The 20,459-nt window shown below is 42.1% G+C and overlaps 1 protein-coding gene across 1 annotated transcript in view; it reads left to right on the top strand.

Moving 5' to 3' along the window:
• The window catches only part of LOC126248118 (paired amphipathic helix protein Sin3a-like), a 306,715-nt gene that overhangs the window by 86,364 nt on the left and 199,892 nt on the right, over positions 1–20,459 (top strand). Inside the window, exons 5-7 of the mRNA XM_049948797.1 lie at positions 11,321–11,444; positions 14,145–14,250; positions 19,067–19,138. Coding sequence (XP_049804754.1) covers positions 11,321–11,444; positions 14,145–14,250; positions 19,067–19,138 — 302 coding nt within the window. The remainder of the gene's footprint in view (positions 1–11,320; positions 11,445–14,144; positions 14,251–19,066; positions 19,139–20,459) is intronic.

Genomic DNA, 20,459 nt, shown 5'->3' with positions numbered 1-20,459 from the left:
ATTCCTCCCCCCCCCCCCCTTCGACCCCCTCTGCCAACCCTACCACCACCACCACCACCACCACCACCACCACCTCACACTCTGTCCAACTCCTCCTGCTCCTCTCTCTGTCCATCTCCTCTTCTTTCTCTCTGTCCATCTTCTCCTCTTCCCTCTCCCCGACCATCTCGTCCTGTCTCCTATTGTTGCCTGTCTCCACCTATCCTGTCTCTCTATCCATTTTCCCCTCCACTTCTCTCTGTCCATCTCTTCCTCCTGCTATCTTTATCTATGTTATGCTTCCATCTCTCTGCATGTCCATCTCCTCCATCCCTCTTTCTGCATGTCTATCTCCTTCATCTCTCTTTTTGCGTGTCTATCTCCTCCATCTCCCTTTCTGAATGGCCATCTCGTCCTCCCCCTTTTCTGTCCATGTTATCACATTCATTCCAATACGAGACTAATGGTTCTTACCCCCACAGTATTTCTTTCCAGGTCATAGCTAATATGTGTACCAAATTTGGTTAAAATCGTTTGTGGGGCTTAGGAGGAGGTGTGGCACATACATACATACATACACTTTTGTAATATGTATGGATGTTGTCCTTCATATGAACTTTACACCAGAGAATGTATTTTAAACATCTTCCACTTTCTCCAAACTGCTAGTGTTTTATGAATGAAAAATTAGGTATATTAATTTGTCACCAAACTATTTCCGATATTCAGGGAAGGTGAGTGTAATGGATTTTGTTTAATATTCATATAGGGTGTTTACCCTGTTATGAGATGAGATTTCTCCACAAATTCCATATTTGAAAAATACAGAGTCCTCTTGCATTCGCAAATTTAGCTATTGCTGCTGAGGTCAGTGTTGTTACATTGTGTAATAGATTAATGTAGTAGTTGTATCACATTTACAGGTGAAGCTTTGGCAATTGAGGTGACACACAGATTTAATTTGAAGAATTCGGTAGGTTTGGAGAGGGAACAGAGACATCAGCTTGGCCGAGAACTAGACTGAATGTGGGGAGGGGAGTGGTAAGTGGGCAGCAAATTTTATCGTGCTGCCAACCATGGAAATGTATACCACTTTCCATGTCTTTTTATGACCATCTACCTTGTTTAAACTGCACTTCATCTGAATCTATATTATTAGAATTGAACTGACTTTTAAAACTGAGCCGGCTGTGGTGACCAAGTGGTTCTAGGCACTTCAGTCTGGAACCGCACGACTGCTACGGTCACAGGTTCGAATTCTGCCTCGGGCATGGATGTGTGTGATGTCCTTAAGTTAGTTAGGTTTAAGTAGTTCTAAGTTCTAGGGGACTGATGACCTCAGATGTTAAGTCCCATAGTGCTCAGAGCCATTTGAACCATTTTTTTAAAAATTGAATAAATAGTCAACAATAGTATACATTTCTATGGGAGGCAAACTAACGGTAACGAAAGATGTTCACACCCAACACTTGAAATGTGGCACAACAAATGAAACGTGAGCGTCAACAACGATACTAAGGCTGCTATTGCTGTACAGCACTGTGGATTTTCCATGTTGGCTACAATGTTAATCCGAAGTGGTGCAATTTCTGCCTTAGGGAACTGAGAGGACAATTGTTTTCTGTCATTCAGTTTGATTATATTGTCACACTTTCAGAACTGTAAATCGTAGCAAGTGACAATGGATGCAAATTACAGCTGTGACTTTGTTAACAAATGTGGATCTACGAGTCTGTGTTTTTCAGTGTGTTCCTCCAGGCGATACAACAAACTGTACAGGAGGCAGAAAATTTTCTGTCACAGAAGAAAATGTTTATAGGTTGCATCAGATAAAGAATAAATTAAAGAATACCAGTTCTACACGCTAAACTTTCTGGGGACTGAAGCAGGGAAGATTTCATGAATTGCAACATCAGGTTGTACAGTACATGCAGGAGAAACACAGTGAAGGCTTTTCGATTACTCGGGAAATCATCTGCATGAAGATGATGGAGATAAAGAGGAATTTTTGAACTGCATGCGTCGTGAAATTCAAATCAAGTACTGGCTGATGCATCAGGCTGATAAAGAGGGAGGGACATATGTTACAATGAAGAATAAGACTAGCTCAGTGACTTCCCAAGGCATTTGATGAAAAACTACATGTGTAATAGGCTTACATAATCCATCAAAGGAAATGGAAAGACAATGTTGTAGGCTATATGGGCAACACTGATCGGATGCCCGTTTATTTTGATGTGCTGTGATACCATTGATGGGCTGATGATGACCAACAATAGTGATGCCACAGAAGACTGGTATGGATAGCAGGCAGAAAAGGAAGTGAAGATAAAAATTAACCCTTTAACTGCTACAGGTGTGCTATTTGTATTCTGTGCTGAGCGTGGCTTTTTTGTCACTGTTATTGCTCCCTTAATGCTGCTGCCTGTGCTGAGAGATTGCATTCAGATTTTAAAAAAACTATTTGGTGAAAAAATTGGATTTTTGCACAGCGTACAGTCTGATATCTTCCTTCGATATAGGACTGAATGTCATTTCATTATTTGTCGTTGTTACTGTGCTATATTGAATAAAACATTGCATGAATTTTTATGACTTTGCAGGGGCAAAATGCATTGTGTAGATTTTGTGTATGGTAGATTTTAGCCCATAAATTACTGTGTATGAAATGAAAATAAGATATCAAAATTTCATTTAAAACTGAGAGCACAGTGGTTCCTCATTTTATTCTTGAGATAGTGGTTTTTATATCTGGCAGATAGAAGCACACAGTGCAACCAGTTCCATCTGTGCACTTGGGGAACCGTGCGGTCATAACAATCATTACATTTCATAAATGGTTCAAGATATTGAAAGGAAGTTTTTTGGAAATGATAGCACGCAAAGAGGCTCATATGTTGTATGATAAGTACTCTAAATGTTTTTATTCATCAAGATGTGGAAATAACTTGTTCACAGCAGTGAGAGGGTTGGCAGAATGGGACACAGAAACATATCAACAACATTTAAGGAAAACCCAGAGGCTTTGTTTGAACATGTCCTCAGCACCTGGGGAGTGGCAGAACAAGACAAGTTAAAGTCAACTCATCCACAACAGCCAAAGGGTTCTAGTGTAAACCATTTCTTTTTGTTTATTTTATTTCTCCATGTATTATCAAAATGTAGACAATCAATAAATGACATCAGATTAGAATTGTTATAATGCTAACTTTTTAGCCACATACTTTATATCAGTAAAACAGTTTTCAATTTGGATTAGTCAGAATATGTTAAAGATAAAAATTTCTCAAGCTACCTCTTTAAAAAAGGGGGTGGGACATCTTATTATAGAGTGGCAGTCTGTGACCCCTACAATCGTAAGGATTGCGCTGTGCAGGATGCGGCAGTGAGGATATCTGAGATCCTCAAAAGTGTAAGAAAACATTACTGTCAGTTATATATTTATTAATCACAAGTACACAGTTGCCATCTTCAGAGGACTGACAGCTTAGGCACGCTGGTGGAGTGCATATGGAGCCAGTAGTTGTTGATGCCTGTACGCCTCACAGTCTCAGAGGGGCAACAACTGTTTACGTAGCAGGCTGTCACGTCATGGGCAGATGATGACCCTGGTAGCATCACCAACACAACCAACACAGGACGGTGGCCCACAGCTCTGCTAATTGATCTCCAGAGCCTTTTCATTGGTGTCAAAGGTCAATGCCCATGAGAGGCACCCTCCAGCCGTGCTTGCAGTGCATGTAGCCGTGCTGAAGAAGGCGGCAGCCTCCTGTTAGAGAGAGAGAGAGAGAGAGAGAGAGAGAGAGAGAGAGAGAGAGAGACTGGTGGCATCGGCATATACTGCAGGAAGGAGGGTAAGTGCCAGCAGTGGCTCATCCTCACAGTGATGGATGATGATCTGCTCCTAGGATCTGCTGGTCAGACCTCCAGAAGGCCAACTGGATGGTGACAGTCACAGCACCCCATCAGTCTTAGCAAAGTAGCAGGCACTGCAGCTCACAGTGGCTAAGGTCCTCCAACAGGATCCATGGAAGTTTCAAGGCAAGGCAAGTAGACAGTTGATCGCCATATACCCCCCCCCCCCCCCCTCATGACAGGATCGCTGCAACAGGATAGAAATCCAGCAGGAGAGGAATAGTATTTGTGCTGGGTGCACTCGTGTGCTGTGGCTTCGTGAGGCAGCAATGACGTCATGCGTCCTTGTTTCCCATTTGGTCAGCTCTCTTGGTTGCCTCAGGATTTCTCAGCTACATCTTTCTGATGCTTGTTTCTGCTGTGTTGGTAACAGATTAGTTATTCTTAAGATAGACCTGGGCTTTCTTGTGACACTACGTAGACACCATTATGATGGTATCCTCCTGTTGCCATGATACCATTGCGCTATGTCTGCTTGCTTGAGCACTCAGCCAGTTCGGAGTGTTGCAATAGCTTCTGTATTCACTGCTTGTCAATCAGTGTTTCTCTCTTGCTGGAATTCCGCTAGTCATTGACTTGTTCTGCACTGCTTCTGGATTTGCCAGGGAAGAACTTCAATGTTTTTTTAATATCCTCATGGAATACTATTTTGGGGCACAACATATTTTCAGGACTATCGTATATTTGGGTAAATATGCTAACTTTTTTCTGAAGTGTGCACAGTTTATTGTAGTTATAAGTGGAATGAGTATTATTGGTGGTAAGTTACAGCCCTCCACTCCATTCTCTGTTCTAAAACTCATTCTGGATGCTGGTCATTACTTGTCTGCCATTTTAGTTCTGTTGTGTTTATGTGTGTGAAAGGATGCGGTGGGTACTGGCTGTGACGTTATTTATAAATATTTTTAATTTCTGTATGTGTGGCAAATATGCTACTTTCTTAACAGAAATTTGCTTTGCAGTTCAAACTAGGCTTTGCAAACAATTTTTGTATGAAGAGCTGACAAACATTTGAGGTGTGTTTCATTATTGATGGGACATTATGCTGTCAAATCTGACATATATTGAATACCTTTCAATTTGTAACTTTTGTTCAATAATGTATCATAATGCAATCTTAGTGGCATCATCAGTGAACCACTGCTTTGTGTTTATTACAAAAATGGCATTAAATGGAATTGTGCTAATGTTTGCCAAAATTGTACTAGGTATAATTTACATTGATTCAGGCAGGAATATGGGTTACATTTTGAGCCTCAGGTATTATAGAATTTAGTGTATGTTAAAATTCAGTACAAATTCAGAAACCTCTTTTTGCTTAGTTTTGTTTTTAAAACAAATCCTAGCCTGAGATACAGCCCATCGAAGATGGTGCCTCAATCAACATTTCTCACTTTTAATTTTCCCCAAAATATTAAAATCCTATAGGTCTTCATTAAAATTCAATATTTTTCAAAAATGTCAATCCTTTTTGCCATAAAGTTGAAGAATACTGTATTCCTTGGATTGTATGACATAAAACCTTCCAAACACTTATGGGACAGTGAAGAAGCTTCCAGATAATTACAGAATATATAATAGTCTTCAAGCGCAAACTGCATACATACAAATAATTCTCTGTTTTTGGCATAGCACATGAAAGGGAGGACACTGGAATTGACATTCAGTTATCAAGAGGCAAACAAAGAGGCAGTTCACTAAATTTGTAGTCCAGCAGTACCTTTGAGCTTTTGTGAACATTGTGCTAATTGATATGATCATTTCAAGTCTGGTTCAAAGTAAAGGTGTTTTTAGTGATTACTCTCTCTGTTATAAATCTTGTGACATCATATCAACAATAACAGTAAGTGAACAAGAAGATGGCTCCCACAATGTTACTTTTGTAGATTTTATATCTGCCGAGGAAGAGTTCCATTCCCTTAATCAAGCAGCTGTATTGGTTGGTGTTAGTCTTGTTAAGAAACCATGGTTAAGTTATGCAAGTCATCAGGTATACCCATAAAGAATGCACAGTGAGTTTAGTGAAGCTCTGAGTAATGACACAAAAACAAAACTGACCACTTTCTTCAAAGTAGAAATTCCTCTTCAGAGGAAAATAAATCAAAAGTAGGTTGAGAAATTTGTCAAAACTTTTGTAAAATATCAATTCTGCATTTGAATTGTGTGCATCCTTCAATGAAAATGTGCAAGTTCTAACAATTGTCCCAGTATCCTTTTCAAAGAAGAACATTTCATACTGCATTCCAGCTGCATCAAAGTACATGCTGGACAAAGTAAGAAATGTGAGAGCTGCAAAAGGTGTGGAAAACTGAACCCTTATAAAGTCTTCCTATGAATAAAGCTTATCTTCAAATTGCGCAGTTGTTTTATCTGGGAAATAAGCCAGGCTGTTCTCGACAGAGTGCCAACAGAAAAGACACTATTAGTGTAGTAGTAACAGGAGCAGATGTGGTGAAAGTGAAAAGATTTATGATACGCACTTAAGAACTTTTTGCAGCGTAAAAGAAGGAACATTTGATATTCCACATTGGAAGATCAATATTTTATGTACTACGTCATAAATGGATAGTCCCACAAATGAACATAGAGATTTGTGCTTATCTGTATATTGTGCAAATTTTGATCTTTTCATGCTAACTTTGAAGAATATCATTAAAGACACGACTTACGACACCTTGGTTGGCCATATGACGTTATTAGTGATCTGTGATGTAGAGTTAAAAACCACCATGAATGAATGTTGCAGTTACAGGTTACGACAAAGGACATGACTCAGCACATACATTGTTGGTTGTATGTAAAATTCTTCAGTTCCTACAATCACAAGCAGTGTAAATCAATGTTATTTCAGATGGTGCCCCAAATCATTTCAAAAATCAGTACCAACTATCTGAATTCACTCAGTTGTTTGTGCCAATGGAATGGGTGTACAGTGTTACTGGTCATGGGATGATGTAAGTGGCCCCATTGAAACACTGTGGTACAAAACATACGTCCAGCTTCAGTACAGTTGCAGTTCAGAATGCTAAGGATTTTACAAGTTTGGTAAAATTGTTCACATCAACAAGCTTCATCTGATTGCTCAAAGTTGTAGAATTCTAATATTAGAAGGCAGAAGAATGATCTAAACAAATTAATAGTGTGAAAGAAATTCAGAAGACACATGTGTGAACTCAAATGATGACCAAACTTACATTGCATAAACTTCAAACAGCAGAAAGAAGAAATTTCATTTTGTCTCATAAAATCTCAGAAAAAGCAACTTTATACTCAGATTCACAATCCGTTAAGTAGAATATTTGTGTCGTGTGTATGACTTTGTCTAGTGTATTTGCATATGTTACAGATATGAGTTGTTAATTAAGTGAAATCATTTTCAGCTTTATGATACCACATGGACCAGCTGCTGGATGTAGATTTCCATTTGCAAGGCAGTGGCCCTACCACTAGCACTCACTTCCAGTTTGCAGTGTTTTGCAGAAATATAAAATGAAAATAATTATGCATTTGAACATGTTTTTAGTTTATTGAATTGCTAATTTCAGCTCTCAGTGGTGTTCATGGAAGTGCTGTACTTTGGAACTTATATATTTTGCAACTTCCAAATATATTTTGGTTGTTCCTAGTTTCTTTTAAAGTTGTGTACGCTACTTATTTTTAATAATTAAAATATCTTGCCAAATAAAACTTAGATATTTATTTCATGAGACCAATATGTGAGAATGTGGCAATAAAAAATAGTTTAGTTGTGTGGAAAAATTTTCGGACATTTATAAAACCTGTCAAATTGGAAATTGGAAACTCTTTTTCAGGGAATATAGTACTTTACAGTACTGATCAACAGTTCAAAAACAAAATAAAAAGAAAAAAATGGGTTTGGCACTTAAAAATAAAAAAGGGTTTCTTACATTGACTTGTGTTTTAATGTATGTTAAACTCAATGATATCTGAGATTATGAAGGTAAGATTTTTTTTCTTTGCCAGCCTGAATTGATATGGTTTGTGTGTTGGGAATTATTTTCTAGATTTTTCAAAAGTTTTATGAACTAGTGGCATGGGCTGACATAAACTGTTCTTAACTTTTGATTGAAAGCTGTTGAAGAATGGAACTTGCATGATTTGAAAAATAGTAGTTTTATGCGGATGGATAAGTTTCAGACCACATATCCAAAGATCTGTGTTTCAGTGCCTGGTCAATTTTTCTCTATGGTTCAGAGGTCAGGTTAAACTGTGTGTCCCCCATAACTGGATGAGTAAGTTAGCTGCTAGGTTAGAGGAAGGCAAGGGAATAGGACCATGCCAATTAAAGCACAGTAGTGATCAAATTTTCAGATTGGGACCAAGTGAGGTGGTGCTGTGGTAAGACATTGGACTCATATTCAGGAAGATGGAAATTTAGATCCCTGTCTGCCCATCCAGATTTGGGATTTCAATGGTTTGCCGAAATAACTTTAGGTGAATGTCAGGAAGGCTACTTTGGAAAGGACACATTCAGCATCCTCCCACATCCTTCCCCCAATGTGAGCTAGATCTCCACCTCTATTGCTATTGTTGTCAGTGGGCTGTCCATTTCTTCTTCTTCCAGTTGGTGGACAGCTTTCTCTTTTCTTCCCAAAATAAACATAACAATTATGAATTTTTGAAGATGTAGGTAAAAATTGTAGTAATATAAATACATTTGTTTGCATGAGAAGTCTGTTGGTGTAAAATGTTTACTCTAAAATTAAGTAAAGATATATGAAATTGTGTAAATAATGTACAGTATGTTGCATGAAACTGAAATTTGAACAGTGTAAAAATCAGAGAAAGAGGAAATTACTTGAAGTGCGTTACCATATACAGTTGTTAAATTATAATTGAATGAACTGAAGACATAAACTGAAGTGCAGAGATTTGCAATAAAGTTGAAGGGAACACAATACATTACCAAGAAAAGATTAGGAGTTATTATTTATTGTAATGCAGTTAGGAATAGTTAATTTCACAATAAAGAAAGCAATGAAAGTTCCAAACTTTATATGAATATGAACATTGCAGTTGTAACTGAATCGTGAAATTTGTGTTATTAAAAAAGCAACTCAGGTCAACACAACAACAACTTGGAAAAAGCTCTTTCTCGGTAAAAAAAAAATAAAATAAAATAAAAAAAAATAAAAAATAAAAATGAATGTGCAATTTCTTTACATAATTTGTTGCAAACCCACACCAGTTCTCATTTCACCAGCTATTGGTTACATTATTATGATGGTAAGATCTGTAGTTACTTGTATATTGTGTTAGATAAGAAAATTTTACGTGTTAACCATGTGGCAAAATACTCTCCTCTTGGAGTGCTGTGATTTGCCAAAAACACATTTCAACATCTTGAACTGTTCATGAGATACAATGGATGTTATGAATAGTTCACACTTGTCACATTTCATACCCAGCAATGTATGACCTAAAATGCACAAAACATAAACTCATTGTGACTCCTATTTTTAATTGCAAGCTATTCAAACTTAATTTTGAAATGTCACAAAAAGTATGACCATTAATTAAATGATAGCTGCTTCATAATGGAGCTAAGAAATGAGCCTATAAAATTTGAAAGACTAATTTTTTTATCTAGTAGTTTCTTTAAGATTGTTTGAGATAAGAGCGTAGAGCAGCCAGCATGTGCACAGCTCTCTCTTCATATGGTTACTGCTGCGTCTTGACTGGTGGGTTGACCAGTATTCTCTGTGTGCACCCACAGGCACAAATAACTGTGATTGACTCTCAGTGGCAAAAACCATAGAACATCCAGTTCCTTGTACAAAATTCTGTTTGCACTGACATTACCACTCTTATGATGATGGTGCAAGTAGTGAAGCAGAAGAACCAGATTCTTGGAGACTGGAGGTATATAATCTGCCCTCATGGAAGAAACACATGGAGTATTTGCAGCTGAATCTAAATGAAGATACATTTAGTGTTAGAATATTGTCCACAGTCTACAATCATGTTAGAGCAAAACTTGTGTTCTTCATTTACATTCATTCCTTGATGTGTGTGGCATATTATTTCGTAATTACTCAGTACAGGCAGAAAGAATACATTTAGTACCTTACTGAGTAATCCTGACCATACACAGTGATAATTCATGCGCTAGGGTTCCTTACGCTAACATTGCATTATCTATCTACTTACTTATGAGGTTTACAACTTTAATTTGTTTAAAGGAAGTAGCAGCACCTGTTCAGTGAACACAAGACAGTGGAACAAGTTTTATGTTTTGAGAACATTGTTAAGTACTGTATTGAGCACATTCTCAACTACTATTCAAAAAAAATGTGCACTGCTCTCTGATGTAATTTTCAACAATAGTGGAATGGCAAACTCTCCATTTGACTTTATCCTCACAAACTCCATTTCCCTGCAGACATACTTAAGACCCACTTAATCGAGTTGTATGAATGTAATTGGCTGCAGTGAATTTCAATAGTCAACTGTATTATTCAGAGTTGAGTAATTCATGTATACTTCAGTGTATTATTACTGTTTAAAATCCCTAAAATATCTTGGAAAGTATAAAAACTGTTCTTGTGAAGATGATTCATGTTAATCAAATCCATCTGTCCCGAGCTGAGTATTCCATAATTGTCCATATCATTTCAAGATAATGCAGCGATTGTCCCAACTTGCAGGCCATTGCTGACACATTCTATTTTCTTAACCTGTTGTTACTATAGTTGGGCTTGACCCAAAAATAAATTTGAATACTGCAGTGTTTTATTAGGCATGGTCCTTAGTGGAGGTGGTATATCCTCTGCTTTTCTCTGGTTGTTATAGGAGTTTCTATAGTTTAATGTGGAACCAAACCATGATACACCTTGGCATTTTTCATGTAGACAGATGATTGCCAGAGGTGGAAGGAGTGATAAATTACAGAAAAAAATTCCATAACTAATTGATAATTGAACTCCACACTTTGTCCATTATTATTTGTGCACTGAAGTAATTGTTATGTGACATGTTGTTTATGATTATTATTGTTGTTGTTATGTTGCTTCGACAGTTTCTACCATTTTTAAAATATCATAATTAATGATATTTCAGTCTTTTCTTTAACAAGTTCTCACTATTTTTCGACATAGTAGGTGATCAGTGTCATTAATACTGTGACTCAGCTGAATGAAAATTAATGAAAACTATATTGAGGTTTGTTTACAGTAACAATCCAGTAGAGTAATAAAGATAACTGAGAACTGCTCGGCACTCACAAACAAGCAATAAAATTCCTTTCGTGCCAAAAATACCACTTGTAAGACACTTAGGAATTAATCTTTCAAACCAGAATCACCAAATGCTAAGAGCTGATATTTTGAACTTTATGATGTTCTTTGAGCTCCTTGTATAGTATTGTATTGCATCAAAGCATTTTGAAATGGTCTTATTGTTCCAGTATTGATACCCCAGGTGTTATACAGCGTGTTTCCAATCTCTTCAGAGGACATCCTGAACTTATTGTAGGATTCAATACATTCCTTCCACCTGGATACAAGATTGAAGTTCAGTCAAGTGATCAGGTATGTGAATGCACTTGTGAGATTTTGACATGACGTATTAGCTTTATCGCATAAAATACTAGAGTGTACAAAGTGTATGACAATGCACTACTGCAAGTGGTGACATAGTCATGAAAAAGTTTCCAGTGATCCAGGAAAGTATTTGCTTTATTTTTCTTCCACTTTCAGATGACAATGTTTGTTTGCAATCAGGTTATTAATTGTGATCTATAATGATCAACCTCAGACCTAAAAGATATAAGCACATAGAGGTAGCCTAATAAAAATCAAACTCCTAACCACATAAATGTAAAACAGAGGACAGCTATAAAGCAACTACACAACATATTCATGCCTGAGTAAAAATGTGTTGCATTACACATATGCTGTTACATGTGATGGTGTAGTCAAAATCATTAGCCAATTTGGCTTGATCAGTTATATAAAATTATGGCATCTGAAGAGCATCATTGAAGTATAAATACTGCACATGAAGATACACTCAGTTATACTGCTGTGCTGCGCCAAGTAACGTGTCTCCATCCAAGCCCACTAGATGCTGCTGCACATCAGTTTACATGATTTTGCTGCAGTACATTCCTTATAATCAAGTGTATAAAAACTTAGTTCACATTTTATGAAAGGAAATTCAGAAGATAAAATGAAATGATTGTGCTGTCACATCATAGAATAAATTTAATGGGAAAGAATGCTTTATTAAAACAAACATCTTTGTTAGAAGAATACGGAGTCTCATTACACAACTGAAACAATTTAATTACAGAAAAAATTACAGCTCACCAGCGAAAACATTATCAAATGTGGACAATGTGCTCACACAAGATGCCCACCAGACAAGAGCTCACAGTTTAACCACAGTAAAAGGGAATGAAAATGTCATTGGATGCCACAGTATCACTGCCATGCATCATCCATACAACAACCATAATTATAAAGTATCAATACATTAAAATAGATGTTATAAAATTATACAGTCTAAAAAGATATATCTATTCCACATCAGGAATCCCATGCCACTGTACAATATAGCTGTTCATGATATTTCAAATGTTTGACTCATAAATAAAACAAATTTTTTAGTTGACAGGGCTGTGTTCGTGCATTCTGCTAGCTGATCAAGAATGGGTAAAATCACTCGCATAAAAGTAATGGTACAACGTAAAAACTGTTAATGCAAAACAGTATTATCTATTCTTGAGAGCATGAGTGATTTTTTATTGTCAAATAAATTAAGCAGTTTTGTGTACTATGCACAATATCTTTTTATAAGACAATCAGTATTAAAATACACATAGAGAAAAACAGAGGAAAATGGAGGGAAAAAGAGAGAAACTCTACACCTTGATAAATAAAACCAAGAAAATACATAAAATCCCACAAAGTGTTTGACAAATCGGCAGCCTCCAAAAGCAATTCCCCCAAGAAGAACGATAAAATATTAATATGTCATTGGACACAGGAGCCTAATTATAGCTTATCCACTTGTAAAACACGAAGTGTAACTAGCAAAAATGTGTTATTAAAATGTTTGTCAAAGATTTTTCATAGTAAATGTACTACTTAAGATATTCAGAAGGATTGAATTATACAAATCTATATCAGTACTGGTAGGCTACTGTCTGCCAGTTCAATGGCCACTTGTGCACACACAAAATTTTTTTGAATAAAAGTGCTATTTGCCAAACATGTCATTGTCTTATGTGTGACACAGTAAAATTAGATTTAAAATTTTGAAGAAATGATGCTGTGACATCCAGTGACATTTTTATTCCATTTCAGTGTTGTGCCTTTGGTTTATTGTGATTTCCTGTCTGGTGGGCTTGTTGCATGAGCACATTGTTAACATTTGATAATGTTTTCACTAGTGAGCTGTTAGTCTTTCTGTAATTAAATTGTTTCAATTGTGTAACATACGTGTTTATTTTAATAAAGCTGGCTTTCCCGCTAAATGTATTATATGAGATGTAAGCACAGTCATTTCCATTTTATCTTCTACATTTCCTTATATAAAATGTGAACTGAGTTTTTATATACTTCAGTATGAGGAATTTACTAATTTGAAGTCATGTAAACCGACATGCTGCGGCGCCATCTAGTGTGCTTGAGTTCTTGACACTGCAGTGTGGTACGACTTGAGTGTCACATCATGTGCAATATTTAGGCTTCAGTCATGCTGTTTAAATACCATAATTTTATTTGTTTGACAAAGCCAAAATGGCTATGATTTTGACTGCACCATCACATGTGATAGTGTGAGATGTGTAACGCAACATGTTTTTACTCTGGTATGGATATATTGTACAGTTGTTTATAGTTTTATAGTTGTTTTATAGTTTTTTGCTTTAAATTTTGTATGGTTAGACGTATTTTGTAAATTAGGCTACCTCTGAGTGCTTATACTTTCTAGGTCTTAAGATGGTAATTACCAACCAAAATTAATAACCTGATTACAGATAAACATTGTGATCCAACTGGAATTATAATAAAGTAAATAATGCAACAAGTATATTATGATATAAATTACATAAAATTACTTGCGCAATACTATGTAGCAGATGACTCTATCAGTCCTGTTGTGCCAGTGACATCAAAAACTCTTATTTTTAATTTGGTTATGAAGTGAAAATATCCAAGCCTGAATATGTAAATTTAACATTTTTCACATTTTTGTCACATACATTCTAATTTGGTGAATTTCAGGGGCATTCATTCCAAGTATCAGTTTCAATGCCTAGTCCCAGTTCAGTGACTGCAGTACCTACACATGTGGCAGCTGGCATGGTGACACACCATTTGTCAATCCCAGCAAACCTCAACACTTCAGTGGTAGCTGGTGCAATACCAGCTACAGTTACACAATCAAGTCCTGTTGCTACTGGGATTGTGAAGGCAATTCATAGGTCAGTAAATCTATATAGATTGCTTTTATGTATGAAATATAGAGACCAAAGATAAATTTGAAAGTCTCAAATGTGAGCATAAAATAATAAATTCAAAACTTAACAAACATAAATAAATGTTACTATTAGATATACTAGGGACTGAACTCTGGCTGTCATGTTTCCACAGTTAGAAATCCATCAATTTACTGATAAAATCAAAAGCCTTTAACGTGAGAATGGAGTTTTCCATCCAGAATAGAAAAAAGGGAAATAGGCCACAATCATGCGCCCCATTGTGCGTGTGTTTAATCTTCAGTTTGTACAGCGTGTTTTCGTCTAAACAATCCTACTACATTTGAACTCTCTTTCTCTCTCCCCCCCCTTCCCTCCCTCCCTCTCCGCTCCCCCTCCCTCCCTCCCTCCCTCACTAAGGCTCTACAGTCCTTGCCTCTCGGACCCTTTCTCAACACCTACACCCCTACTTAACTTCTACTCCTCACTCTCCATGGCTCCCTGCTCTCCGGCATGTGATCTTCCTTGGAACTGGTGACTCAGGACACTGGGCTACATCCATCAACATGGGAACCAGGAGAGAAGTGGGGCTGACGTTCCTGGAAGCTGTGGACTTCAACCCTGTTGAGGCTGTGGCAGGTTGGTGTTGTACCTGGCTCTGGGATGCCTGAAATCTAAGTCTGGAACAAATAATTATGGAAATCCTCTGGGAATGATGTGTCCATGTTTGCCACGCATTCCCCATGGATGATATGGTTGGAGATACCTGGATCTGGCATGCAGTGTCATTTCTCCCATGGCCAGACCCAAGAACGGGGTAACCACAGCTGACGTCCAGTGTTGGAAGTGACAAGAAACAAAGGTGTCCGAAATTCCAGCAGCTTAGTCCCTAGATTCTGAGCCTGGCTCCATTGCAAGGCTGGCGTGGGCAGACCCAGAGCAGCTTGCGGCAGTCGAGGAGTGAGCCATCTGGAATGTGTCTGTAAGGAGACCAAACATAGGAGTAGGGATATGGGACATAGATGGCTGAAATTGCTGCAAAACAACTCTAAAAAGGACATGGAAAAACTATATGAAGGTGGATGTGATGGCAGGAGCGCTTGGAAAGGAAAATTGCAGAGTACAGAGGGTGGAAGTGAGAGTGGGGACATGTGAAAAGTTAACCTGTTGGGACAGAGGACATAACTGAGTGCAGAAGCCTGGAAAATGGGAACTAATGATACTGGGAAGCTAGACGTGGATTCAGTAGCACTTGGGATGTATCTTTATGCCCACAGGGCAGACGGGTGAGGCTCGAGGGCAGAGGTGAATGCGGGAACACTTAAAATTGAAGGGTATTGTGCCTGTAGAGCATAGACAGGTTCAGGAACACTGAGGAAGGGAAATGATTGGGGCTGGAAGGCATAGTTCGCTGTGGAAGCACCAGAAAATTAGGAAAACGAGTACAGTGGTCATGCCTGGAAAGGAAAGTCAAAAAGTGTGCTTAGACACGGAAGACTGGATTAGACTTTTTGTTCTAAGAGATGTTGAAAGGACTGTGCGTCAGGACAGATGTGGATGCAGGTTCAGATGTCTGATAAGGAGGAAACTGTTGCAGTGTTGTCCGGCAGTGGATGACCCTGCTAGAGGAGTGTCAGGGGCCTTATCCAGGGTTGGGCAGAGTTTGAATGCTGCTGGCCAAGGGTTCTGGTGCCGTGTAAGAAGCAGGAAGCTGTAGCTGTTACGTTTGGAGGTGGTTGACCCTGAAGAAGCATCTAGGATGGTAGCTGGGTACCTCCAGTACCATGGAGATGCTGACCAGCTGTTTCATAATGTGTCTCTGCTTCTGCTGTATGTTGGATAGCAAAGCTAAAACATGGGGCATATCTTCCATGTTGAGGATGGACAACTGGGAACTACACATGTTGGTGCTAAAAGTCACTGTCAAAGTCTTTGTGACATAGGAGTCACGTTCCCACAAAGACATTGTCTACCTAGGGTGAAAAACGTGCATAAAAGTTTAAGTTCACTGAAATATATCTCGTCGTCACTTGCTGTTGGATGATACTTGGCACTGGAGCTGATGGAGGTACAGGGGCTTGAAAAATCCTCATTGCCAATTGATGTGGGACTAAACTTGGCAGTGGCACTGGAGCCAATGCAGGCATTTGGACCCAAAAAATCTTCATCATCAACTGATATGTCTTACACCAATTAGGTGAAATGAGAACACAGTGCAGGTAAATGATGTAGAACAGTCCCATTAATAAGTACATCAACAAAAAATACCTCTTTGGAGAAAAGTTAACCACTAATGATAGTTTGTGAAAGTATGCGCGATTAGCACTGAATTTGCACAAGTCCAAACTTAGGCTGAAGGCCTTCATGATGGAACAGTCAGAGTCTGCTACTCACTTGGTCACAGAATAAGATACAGTCTAAAGATCACTAGGTAGTAGAATGCTGTTCCGAACAAAACTTAAGACCTACAGGTGCAGTCAGCACACGACCTGGAGCTCGACGTAAGACTCACTTGGAATGGCATTTTGCCATCCTTTATACCCAGGCCTTGTAGAGATACTAGAGCGACTATTTGCAAGTCTGTGATATGCAGAAACAAACAGGTCTGACGGGTCAGCAGTCATTAGTGGACTTTGCACTGCCGTCTGGTGGCCTAGTCAGCATGTGTAATTGAAGCTCTGTCGTATGTTGATGTAACCTCCTCCAGGTTAGGCTGCTTGCATACCACAGGTATGAGAAAGGTTGCAGGTCTGCCGGGCAAGTGGCCTATACACCACACTTGTCCCCTTCCCCCGCTTCCCGCCTTGCTGCCCGCTTCCCACCTTGCTGCCCGCTTCCCACCTTGCTGCCCACTTCCCGCCTTGCTGCCCACTTCTCGCCTTGCTGTCCCCCCCCCCCTCCGCTTCAACACCTTCTCTTTCCACTTCCTCTTGTCCCCCCCCACTTCCTCCCCCCCCCTGCGCTTCCTCTGGCCCCCCCCCCGCGCTTCCTCTGGCCCCCCCGCGCTTCCTCTGCCCCCCCCGCGCTTCCTCTGCCCCCCCGCGCTTCCTCTGCCCCCCCGCGCTTCCTCTGGCCCCCCCCCCCGCGCCTCCTCTGGCTCTCCCCCCCCGCGCTTCCTCTGGCTCCCCCCCCCGCGCTTCCTCTAGCGCCCCCCCGCGCTTCCTCTTGCCCCCCCTCGCGCTTCCTCTTGCCCCCCTCGCGCTTCCTCTTGCCCCCCCTCGCGCTTCCTCTTGCCCCCCTCGCGCTTCCTCTTGCCCCCCCTCGCGCTTCCTCTTGCCCCCCCCGCGCTTCCTCTTGCCCCCCCCGCGCTTCCTCTTGCCCCCCCCCGCGCTTCCTCTTGCCCCCCCCCGCGCTTCCTCTTGCCCCCCCCCCGCGCTTCCTCTTGCCCCCCCCCCGCGCTTGCTCTTGCCCCCCCCCCCGCGCTTTCTATTGCCCCCCCCCGCGCTTCCTCTTGCCCCCCCCCGCGCTTCCTCTTGCCCCCCCCCGCGCTTCCTCTTGCCCCACCGCTCTTCCTCTTGCCCCCCCGCTCTTCCTCTTGCCCCCCCGCTCTTCCTCTTGCCTCCCCGCTCTTCCTCTTGCCCCCCCCGCGCTTCCTCTTGCCCCCCCCGCGCTTCCTCTTGCCCCCCCCGCGCTTCCTCTTGCCCCCCCCGCGCTTCCTCTTGCCTCCCCGCGCATCCCCTTGCCCCCCCCGCGCATCCCCTTGCCCCCCCGCGCATCCCCTTGCCCCCCCGCGCATCCCCTTGCCCCCCCGCGCATCCCCTTGCCTCCCCGCGCATCCCCTTGCCCCCCCGCGCATCCCCTTGCCCCCCCGCGCATCCCCTTGCCCCCCCGCGCATCCCCTTGCCCCCCGCGCATCCCCTTGCCCCCCCACACGCATCCCCTTGGCCCCCCCGCGCTTCCCCTCGGCCCCCCCGCGCTTCCTCTCGCCCCCCCCCCCCCGCGCTTCCCCTCGGCCCCCCCGCGCTTCCCCTCGGCCCCCCCGCGCTTCCCCTCGCCCCCCCCCCCGCGCTTCCTCTCGGCCCCCCCGCGCTTCCTCTCGGCCCCCCCGCGCTTCCTCTCGGCCCCCCCGCGCTTCCTCTCGGCCCCCCCGCGCTTCCTCTCGGCCCCCCCGCGCTTCCTCTCGGCCCCCCCGCGCTTCCTCTCGGCCCCCCCGCGCTTCCTCTCGGCCCCCCCGCGCTTCCTCTCGGCCCCCCCGCGCTTCCTCTCGGCCCCCCCGCGCTTCCTCTCGGCCCCCCCGCGCTTCCTCTCGGCCCCCCCGCGCCTCCTCTCGGCCCCCCCGCGCCTCCTCTCGGCCCCCCCGCGTCTCCTCTCGGCCCCCCCCGCGCCTCCTCTCGGCCCCCCCCGCGCCTCCTCTCGGCCCTCCCGCGCCTCCTCACGGCCCCTCCCGCGCCTCCTCTCGGCCCCCCCCGCGCCTCCTCTCGGCCCCCCCACCCCGCGCTTCCTATTGGCCCCCCCCCCCCCACCCCGCGCTTCCTCTTGGCCCCCCCCCCACCCCGCGCTTCCTCTTGGCCCCCCCCCCCACCCCGCGCTTCCTCTTGGCGCCCCCCCCACCCCGCGCTTCCTCTTGGCGCCCCCCCCACCCCGCGCTTCCTCTTGGCCCCCCCCCACCCCGCGCATCCTCTCCCCCCTCCCCGCACTTCCTCTGCCCCCCTAGCTTCCTCTTGGCTCCCCCCCAACTTCCTCTTGGCTCCCCCCAACTTCCTCTTGGCTCCCCCCCCCAACTTCCTCTTGGCTCCCCCCCAACTTCCTCTTGGCTCCCCCCCCAACTTCCTCTTGGCTCCCCCCCCCAACTTCCTCTTGGCTCCCCCCCCCCAACTTCCTCTTGGCTCCCCCCCCCCAACTTCCTCTTGGCTCCCCCCCCCAACTTCCTCTTGGCTCCCCCCCCAACTTCCTCTTGGCTCCCCCTCCCCCCAACTTCCTCTTGGCTCCCGCCCCCACAACTTCCTCTTGCTCCCGCCCCCACAACTTCCTCCTGTCCCGCACTTCCTTCTGCCCCCACCCTTCTACCTTCTACACCCAACCCTCTTTGCCTTGCCCTCCCTCCCCATTTCCTCTTGCCTCCCGTTATCAAGTGAAACAGAAGTGATATCTGGAATTCCCAAAGGGAGTGTTATAGGCTTTCTGTTGTTCCTAATCAATATGAACAATGTAGGAGACAATCTGAGCAGTCCTCGTATATTGTTTGTGGATGATGCTGTAATTTACGATCTACTAGTCAGCAGAAGACCAAAATGAATAGCAAAATGATTTTGCATGACACAAATATCTTGTCTAAACGTGACATTTGACACAAAACAATAAAAAGTGTGAAGTCTTTCACATCAGTACTAAAAAAATTTGTTGAATTTTGGTTACATGATAAATCATAAAAATTTAAAGATTGTCAATCCAATTAAATATATAGGCGTGAAATTTATGATCAACTTAAATTTGAACCATCACATAGAAAATGTTATGGGGAAGGCAAACCGAAGACTGTGTTGTGTTGCCAGAACATTTAAAAGATGCAACAGATCTGCTAATTAGACTGCCAACACTAGACTTGTCCACCCTCTTATGGATTATTGCTGTATGATATTGAATGCTTAAGGCATTGAAAAAGTCCATATAAGGGCAGCTCATGTTGTTTTATCATTAAATAGTCCAGAGAGTGTCACGAATATAGTACACACATTGGGATGGTGGTAATTAAAACAAAAGTGTTTTTCGTGTGGTGTGATCTTTTCACGAACTTTCTCTTCAGAATGCCAAATTATTTTTTGACTGCCACCTACATAAGGAGAAATTACCATTGTAATAAAATTAGAGAAATTAGAGTTTACATGGAAGGATTTAAATGTTGATTTTTACCACATGCTATTCAGGAGTGAAATGATGAAGAAAGAGCCCAAAAGTGGGTTTGTGAACCCTCTGTCAAGCATTTAAGTTTGAATTGCTGACTAGTCATGTAGATATACATTGGCACCATGTACTATCCACCAGCAAGTCTCTGTATTTTGCAACAATTTTCTAATGATCTCACCTTCCTGTATACAACTGTATAGTTTTCAGACAACCTTGTAGAGGTATAAACATTATATGGCAGGTAATTGTGCATAAAATAATCATTAGTGGTCCAACC

The sequence above is a fragment of the Schistocerca nitens genome, chromosome 3 (assembly GCF_023898315.1).
Source record: "Schistocerca nitens isolate TAMUIC-IGC-003100 chromosome 3, iqSchNite1.1, whole genome shotgun sequence".
Lineage (NCBI taxonomy): Eukaryota > Metazoa > Arthropoda > Insecta > Orthoptera > Acrididae > Schistocerca > Schistocerca nitens.
The sequence above is the reverse complement of the archived record's forward strand: the minus strand, read 5'-3'. Positions and strand labels throughout refer to the sequence as shown.